This window comes from Bos grunniens, chromosome 5, assembly GCF_055505025.1.
Source record: "Bos grunniens cultivar Pamir isolate PY7600 chromosome 5, Bosgru_T2T1.0, whole genome shotgun sequence".
In the NCBI taxonomy this organism is placed as follows: domain Eukaryota; kingdom Metazoa; phylum Chordata; class Mammalia; order Artiodactyla; family Bovidae; genus Bos; species Bos grunniens.
The window spans coordinates 100,358,266-100,367,679 of record NC_141169.1 but is presented as its reverse complement, the minus strand read 5'-3'; the positions used below and the strand labels follow the sequence as shown (position 1 = coordinate 100,367,679).

The window sequence follows — 9,414 nt, the reverse complement described above, 5'->3', positions numbered from 1 at the left end:
CTCAACTATTTGAAATCAAGACCATTTGTTATCCCTTTTCATCAATAAATGTAAATCATCAAATAATGTAATTTAGCATAGGAAATTATTGTATATGTCAACATTACACTCTCCTAATCTTTAAAGAACTGTTTTTAACCAATATTAAATATCAAAATTATCATAAATATGGGTGAATCTCTCTTTTAACAGAATATTTTAATTTGAACACAAGCACTATGATGGTTTTAAAATATTTCCATGGAATCTGACTTAATAAGGATATTATTGTTCATGAACTTCTTTATTCCTCCCTAATTTATTGCTTTTCACTGTTTGAATCAATAATATATGTGTCAAATATAGAATATCTTTTTCAAAAAAGCATTCTATCGTGAAAAACGTGTTTAAAGTTGTAAGGAATTTACCAGGCTTTAAGTTTGTTCAGCTGCAAAGTGAGCACTAAGCTCTTGGCCCCGCCTGTGTCATTGTGCTAGGGTTCTTATCTCACATACACCACTCAACCTCAGTTCACTTCAAGCACAGTCCTTGATCTCACTCAGCTGCAGAGATGAATAACCAAGGAGCAACCTATGCAGAACTGAAGGGAGACAAGAACTCAAAGAGGCAGAAAAGAAAACCTAAGGTTTCTAAAAGTTCCATTTCAATGACTGAGCAGGAATTAACATATGTAGAATTAAATCTTCAAAATGCTTCTCAGAATCTTCATGGGAACGACAAGAATTACCACTCCAAAGGTAAACACTTACTAGACACACATGGAGCTGTTCTAGGATGTGCAGTGGGGTGCAGAGGTGTGGAGGAAGAGTAGGGGATAAGCTCACATATTTTTCACTTTGAGGAACGGAACTTGAAGCTGGATATGGGATTCTGATGTGAAATCGGAGGATGACTTTTATTCCGGCATTACTATAATTTGAAGTCTTTGATCAGCAACTCATGTAGTCTTATATTTGCTGAAAACGCAATGGTATATTCTGAGAGAAAGACTACAGTGGTCAAAATGAGTTGGGGTCCAAGTTTATATCCATAACTCTGTGTTCGTGTGGGTTCTTGTGTATGTAAACTCTAAACAACTGTCCCCATCACTCCTTTCTCAGTTTCCTTTTCTGTCCCTGCAAGTTCATCATCACCTCCAGAGAAGTTCATTGCTGGAATCCTGGGAATCATCTGCCTCGTCTTGATGTCCACTGTGGTGACAGTGATCACTGTTACTCCCTGTAAGTACGTTTTTGAAAAACTGTAAGGGAACTTATCACTTTACTGATGGTCAGTGCTGCTAAACATTTCATAATATTATAGAATGTACCTATCATTAAAATACATGGATTTAGAATAAATGCAGTATATCTAATTTGTCAGAAATATACAACACAGGAGAATTACATACAGCATGTATATGCATATTCTGATTTCATAACTCAAAAGCATGCTTTAGGAGATTTAAAGATCTTACTGAGAATTACAAATTAATTCTTGAGATTGGTTAAAGCAAATACTGTAAGACATGGTGAAGTTTGTTCCGTTAGGTTTTTGAAATATTTTTTCCATCAAGTCTTCATTATCTAATTAATTTTTCTTGCTAAATCAGTTTTATTTCAGATTACTCTAATTCTAAACAATAAACTGAATTCTCAAGCTCATACACTAAAATCATTATGATTCATTTAAAGCAATATTAACTTTTTAATGATTAATTTTGTAGCTACTGTAATACAGGAACAGAATTATTCCTCTCTCACAACAAGGCTCCAGAAAGGTACATAATGATTTTCAAACTTCTGATATGAATACAATTCATTTTTGTCTCTGTCTTAGCCTAGTGAAAATAAGAATAGATTTGGGGATAGAACATAATTTATAAAAGCAGGCAATAGGAAATGCTTTCAATTTTTCACCATTGAGGATAATGTTTGCTGTGGGTTTGTCATATATAGCTTTTATTATGTTCAGGTATGTTCTTTCTATTCCTGCTTTCTGGAGAGTTCTTATCTGTGGAAGAGGGAGAGGGTGGGAAGATTTTGGAGAATGGCATTGAAACATGCAAAATATCATGTATGAAATGAGATGCCAGTCCAGGTTCAATGCACGATACTGGATGCTTGGGCTGGTGCACTGGGACGACCCAGAGGGATGGTATGGGGAGGGAGGAGGGAGGAGGGTTCAGGATGGGGAACACATGTATACCTGTGGTGGATTCATTCTGATATTTGGCAAAACTAATACAATTATGTAAAGTTTAAAAATAAAACAAAATTAATTTAAAAAAAAAAATCAGGCAATAAATATTCATAAATAAATGATTATAGGAGAGTGCTTTTCCCTATGCAATAATATGATCACCATATCCATTTTTGGCAATTGGCTGTAATTTCCTCCTGATATAATGTGATAAGAGACAAATAATTTTGCTATTCTAAAATAGAAGTTTCATTTCTTGAATTTCAGGACATGCACAGAGTAGACATTTCTATGTATTTCCTTTATATGAGGACATATATTAAAGACAGACCCTCTCTATGAATGTATGAATGAGATTTGTTTTATATGCACCAGCCTTGAGGATGCATAGATATGTTATTAAATATATGTGTGTGTGTATATACATATGTTTATATCTATGCATATGTGTAAGTTAATTTTTATTTTTCAAATTCAAATTGTTTTTGAATAGTAATACATAATCTTTCTTCAGAATGTCATTATGGTTATTGTCCAAAAGACTGGTTTACGTATTCCAACAACTGCTATTATACTAGTTTGGAAAAAAAATCGTGGAATGAGAGTTTGATATCCTGTGCTACTAAGAATTCTACTCTGCTTTATATAGATAATGAAGAGGAAACGGTAAGATATTAAATGTTTCCAAGACTTTGCTAAAGGCTTCATTTAGTCAACATTATATTTGTTAGGATTCACTTGTGCTTTTGTACATATTTGTAGCTTGTTTATTTTAAGGTCTGCTAGTATTCCATTAAACAATGGAATATAACTTTATGATACTTTATTTACACTGTTATACCACTCATGCATGTGTGGTAATTTCTGGTTCTTGCTTTTCATAGAAAACCATGCTTCTACAAATGCTATTAAATTCTAAAATACACTGTGCTATCTAATTTTACCATACATCAAGGAAAATAAACATATGATTTTGCCTATAGAATTATGTAATTGCATATCAGATCATGGAATAGAAGTTTCAACTTCCCAGCAGCCCCACCCCTCTGTAATATCTTATCACTTCTCCACCTCCTTATTTGCTCACTGTCCTGACTTTTGATATTATACAATCTCTTTGATTGCTTTTGAATCATATACATGGAATCCCATGTTCGTGCTTAGTCATTCAATTGTGTCTGACTCTTTGCAACCTCATTAACTTCAGCCTGTCAGGCTCCTGTGTCCCTGGAATTTTCCAGGCAAGAATACTGAAGTGGGTTGCCATTTTCTACTCCAGGACATGGAATCATACAGGTTGTCCCTGTCTCATCACTGCCATATGATATTTTGCAGTTCCTCCAACTTTTTGCATTTGTGTGAAGTTTGTAAATTTCCACAGCTCATTGTGTGAATTCAACATTGAAGATCCATTCTTTCCAATGCCGCTGGGTGGAGATGGAGTCTTATACCCTCAGGGATAAAGAGGCTTCTTAGCTTCAGTAGTTTTAGTCAAGACATCCCCTTTGCTGGTCCACCGCCACCCCTATCACCCAACCCTAGTGTCTCTCAGTGGAGGAAACAGAGGCAATTTCTCTGACTGCTCCTTGTTAGTAAGTGTCCTGATGGATCACCTTGTAAGGCTTACCTGGTGTTGCCTACACGATTCTCTCAATACACAGGAGGAACGGCTTACCTGTGCCACCCCCAACAGCCAGGTTAGGTATTGTGTGTTTGGGAAGTAAGACGCCTAGGTCACTTTCCTCTGTTTGGTGGGGAGATACAAGATGCCCCTAATTATCACTCCCTCACCTCCCACCTTGTTCTCTCATCACGGAGAAGTGATTAGCGATTACAGAGGAGTGGGGCTGCAGGGAAGTCTCAAGCCACATTACCCTTCTCTTTCCACCTTTCAGAGTTCTCCTTTCTCGTGTCTTTCATTATTCCCATGTTTACAGTTGAACTTAGCAGGGAGGAGCAGACAGAAATGGGTCTCTGACCCCTGGTCTGGTCCACTGATTCCACCAATACAGAAACAGATGGCTTTGGGGTTTATCTAGTCAAAGAATGGTGTCAGGCTCAGAAAACCAAATCTGGCTCTCATGTCACTTATTTTCTCAATTTCATTTCCTTAATACCCTCTAAAACTGAAATTCGGAGAAACATATAAAAGTAGAGAAATCCATTGATATTGTCACAATATCCAGAAAAATGAATGTCATGGAATCTAAAGACTTATTTAAAACCTTGTTATGTTAGTTTTGACATGAGGAAAAATGAAATTATATGAATCAGAATTTTCCTCATTGCACATATTTAATTACTCCACCTTCTTATCCCTTAGGCTTAATGTCAAATGTAGTTCACAGCTGTAAGTATCCCCAAGTTGTTATGCAAGGTGTATGCTTTTGTGGGATCTCTACAACTAATTCATGTCTTTGTAAATATTCCCTTTATTAAATGGCTCTCAAAAAAATATACTAACGCATATATATGGAATTTAGAAAGATGGTAACGATAACCCTGTATAGAGACAGCAAAAGAGACACTGATGTATAGAACAGTCTAATGGACTCTGTGGGAGAGGGAGAGGGTGGGAAGATTTGGGAGAATGGCATTGAAACATGTAAAATATCATGTATGAAACGAGATGCCAGTCCAGGTTCAATGCACGATACTGGATGCTTGGGGCTGGTGCACTGGGACGACCCAGAGGGATGGTATGGGGAGGGAGGAGAGAGGAGGGTTCAGGATGGGGAACACATGTATACCTGTGGTGGATTCATTTTGATATTGGCAAAACTAATACAATTATGTAAAGTTTAAAAATAAAATAAAATTAATTAAAAAAATTTAAAAAAAAGGAATTCTCCTTATTAACATCAGAATACAGTGAAACTGATAAGTATAAATGTTGAGTTAATTTTGAATCAAAAGTACAGATATTGGTTAATATTTATGGCACTATTAAAACTTCAAACTTTCAACTCCTATGTTTTTAGTGTTAGATTAGAATCTAACATGCTCAATTTGTTCAAAGAATGAAAGATGCTATCAAAGAACACATCCTTTGACTTGCATTTTAAAAATTAACAAAAACATTTCATAATGACTATTTAAGTGAAAATTCTTTATTTTGGGCTAGAAATTTCTGATGTCCCTATCAATTATATCGTGGATTCAAGTCTCTCGTGAAGGCCGCGGTCGTCCTTGGAAGTGGCTAAATGGTTCAACTTGCAATCTACAGTAAGTTTTTAAAAAGAATGCTATATAGAGGAGGAAAAATACAAAAAAGAAATATTTTTAAAATAGCACGAATGCATTTGTTTTAGTCAAATTGTAGAAAGCTGAAGAAAGATATTGAAAGTTAATAAAATGTTGATACTAATGTTGAAAACTAGGCTACTTTGTAGCCCAGTTTCCTAGTAATAAACTCTTACTGATATTTTATTAAAGAGTTCATTACCCATTTTCAAAATATCTTGTATTATAGTTACACGGAAAATGCTATTGTTTCATGAGTTGTCTTCATAGAATATAACCGAATTATCCATTTTTCCATAACAGGATAACAGACAAATTACCTGGTGAATGTAACTGTGCTGTACAAGCTTTATGGGAAATAAGAGCAGAAGACTGTCAGTTTCCAAATGCATATCATTGCAAGCATAAGCTTGAGAATTAAAATATGAGTTTGGATGCTGGTGGGTAACTTGACTTTTTATGAAATGGAAATAATATTCTGACTACAGAAAGTTTAAAACGAATTGTATTATTTTTTTCTGATAATGAATGTTTTTCAAAACAGTTGAAATATAATTGTGTGTGCTCATTCGTTCAGTTGTGTCTGACTCTTTGAGACCCCATGGACTATAGGCTGTCAGGCCTCTCTGTTCAAGGAAATCTCTAGTCAAGAACACTGGAGTGGTTCTATTCCCAGGTTTTTAAGAAATTTCCACTCTGTTCTCCATAGTGGCTGTACCAGTTTGCATTCCCATCGACAGTGTAAGAAGTGTAAGAGGGTTTCCTTTTTCTCCACACCCTCTCCAGCTATTTGTCGACTTTTTTACGGTGGCCATTCTGACCTGCAGAGACAATACCTCATTGTGTTTTTAATTTGCATTTCTCTAGTAATGAGTGGTGTTGTGATATGAGAAAGCTACATGTCTTTTTGTGTGTTTTATTAGCCCTCTGTATATCTTCTTTGGAGAAATGTCTGTTTACTTCTTTGGCCCACTTTTTGATTGGGTTGTTCATTTTTCTGGTATTGAGCTGCATGAACTGCTTGTATATTTTGGAGCTTAATTCTTTGTCAGTTGTTTCATTTGCTGTTATTGTCTTCCATTCTGAAGGCTGCCTTTCCACCTTGCTTACTGTTTCCTTCGTTGTGCAAAAGCTTTTAAGTTTACCTAGGTCCCATTTGTATTTTTGTTTTTATTTCCATTACTCTGCAAGGTGGGTCATAGAGAATCTTTCTGTGGTTTATATCAGTGGGTGTTATGCCTCTGTTTTCCTCTAAGAGTTTTAATAGTCTCTGGTGTTAAATTTAGACCTTTAATCCATTTTGAGTTTATTTTTGTTTATGGTGTTAGAAAGTGCTCTAGTTTCATTCTTTTGCATATGGTTGACTGGTTTTCCCAGCATTTGAATCAGTTCTAATGACGTGGATGAAACTGGAGCCTATTATACAGAGGGAACTAAATCAGAAAGAGAACCATCAATACACTATATTAATGCATATATATGGACTTTAGAAAGAAAGTAACAGTGAACCTATATGCAAGGCAACAAAAGAGACACAGATGTAAAGAACAGACTTTTGGAGTATGTGGGAGAAAGCGAGGGTGGGATGATTTGCGCGAATAGCATTGAAACATGTATATTCCCACATGTAAAGGAGACGACCAGTGCAAGTTGGATGCATGAAGCAGGACTCTCAGAGCTGGTGCTCTGGGACAACCCAAGGGATGGGGGAGGGAGGAAGGTGAGAGCGGGGTTCTGAATGGGGGAACACATGTGCACCCATGGCTGATTCATGTCCATGTGTGAGAAAATACCACAATATTTTAAAGTTATTATCCTCCAATTAAAATAAATAATTTTTTTTTTAAAAAGACTACTGGAGTCGGCTATCATTTCATATTCCCTGGAGGACCTTCCTAACCCAGGGATCAAACCCTCATCTCCTGCACTGGCAGGCAGTTGCTTTACCACTAGTGCCACCTGGAAAACCCCACTGAAATATCATATACACATCCAAAATATAGGTATCATTACTTTTGTGTCTCCCTTTTTTTTGCTCAACAATATGTTTATGGCATTCAAACTTCTAAAAGTTTGCATATTGTGTGAGCCCATTTCCATGTAATATCAAAAACAGGAGTAGAGAGACCAAAAGTAGATTAGTGATTACTAATGTTTGTGAAGAGACGGAACAGGAAAAGACTGCAAATTGATTAGTGATGAATGCTTTCTAGAGTTTGATAGTAGTGATGGTCGTAAACTGTGAATAATTTTAAAATCATGGATTTATATATTCTAAATGGATAAATTTTATGCTCTGTAAATTACACCTCAATAAACTTTTAAAAAAATAACTGCTTTGGGACTGCATTTAATCTTTTTTTTTTTTCTAATTTTATTTTATTTTTAAACTTTACATAATTGTATTAGTTTTGCCAAATATCAAAATGAATCCGCCACAGGTATATATGTGTTCCCCATCCCGAACCCTTCTCCCTCCTCCCTCCCCATACCATCCCTCTGGGCCGTCCAGTGCACCAGCCCCAAGCATCCAGCATCGTGCATCGAACCTGGACTGGCAACTCGTTTCCTACATGATATTTTACATGTTTCAATGCCATTCTCCCAAATCTTCCCACCCTCTCCCTCTCCCACAGAGTCCATAAGACTGTTCTATACATCAGTGTCTCTTTTGCTGTCTCGTATACAGAGTTATTGTTACCATCTTTCTAAATTCCATATATATGCGTTAGTATACTGTATTTATGTTTTTCCTTCTGGCTTACTTCACTCTGTATAATAGGCTCCAGTTTCATCCACCTCATTAGAACTGATTCAAATGTATTCTTTTTAATGGCTGAGTAATACTCCATTGTGTATATGTACCACAGCTTTCTTATCCATTCATCTGCTGATGGGCATCTAGGTTGCTTCCATGTCCTGGCTATTATAAACAGTGCTGCGATGAACATTGGGGTACACATGTCTCTTTCCCTTCTGGTTTCCTCAGTGTGTATGCCTAGCAGTGGGATTTCTGAAGATAATTGTCCTACAATATTGACTCTTCCAGTCAATATCATGCTTTATCCTTCCAATCAATTAGGTTTTCTTTAAATCCTCCCTATATTATTGATCAGTTTTTATTTATTTATTTGTTTGTGTGACACTCTTCAGCATGTGGTAATTTGATTCAGTGACCAGGGATCGAACGCCCACTCCCTGCACCGGGAAGCAAGTAATCCAAACCACTGGACCACCAGCGAAATCCCCCTAGAATATTTTATAGTTTCCAACATTGAAATTTCACACAAATATGGACATTTCATAGCCATGCTTTTGTAAATAGCAATTTTGTTTTTAAATTTGTAGTAATTGGTGCTGCTGCAAATAGAATCATGCCCAATGACTTCTCTGACTGTATGTATTAATTTTATCATTTCAAATATATATTCCTCTGGATTGTGTATGTAAATAAATAGTGCATCTCTAAATAATCACGTTTTATTTCTTCCCTCCAGGTGCAATAACTTTTTCTTGTTTTTCTTTTCTTTCTTTTTTTTTCTTGTTTTTGACTTATTTTTACCCAATTGGCTTTTATTTCCAATGTTGAACAGATGGTCCAGTAAAGGTCTTATAAGTATCCTTTCTATACTGGGGGAAATATTTCAATATTTCATGCTCAAATATGAGGTGTTTTTTAAGGTTTTTTCATATACCTTTCTAACATGAAAGCAATTCCATAGTATTCATAATTTTCTTATAGGTTTTGTATGCAATCAGTCATGTTACCATTTTACTATTTTTCTTTCAATGGAATGAGAAAATTTTTAATGTTTTTGAAACATCTCTTTCCTTCAAATGTTGACCAATTATGCATTCCTGAAAAAAAAATCATTCTGTATTTTCTTCTTTGAAAAATCACTGCATATATCATATTTAGATTAAGATGATTTTCTTCATCCATTTATCACAAAGAGTTGGGACTGAGTCCATTGATATTATGTAACTTGA

General features: G+C 35.6%; 1 protein-coding gene across 1 annotated transcript; it reads left to right on the top strand.

The window, feature by feature from the left end:
• Positions 1–507: 507 nt before the first annotated feature.
• Positions 508–7,757, top strand: LOC147372722 (NKG2-A/NKG2-B type II integral membrane protein-like). Its single transcript, XM_086404134.1, has 6 exons — positions 508–737; positions 1,101–1,220; positions 1,706–1,759; positions 2,696–2,847; positions 5,306–5,406; positions 5,728–7,757. Exons 1-6 carry the CDS (start codon positions 551–553, stop codon positions 5,843–5,845), a joined length of 732 nt encoding a protein of 243 aa, XP_086260260.1. The 5' UTR covers positions 508–550; the 3' UTR covers positions 5,846–7,757.
• The last annotated feature ends 1,657 nt before the right edge of the window (positions 7,758–9,414 follow it).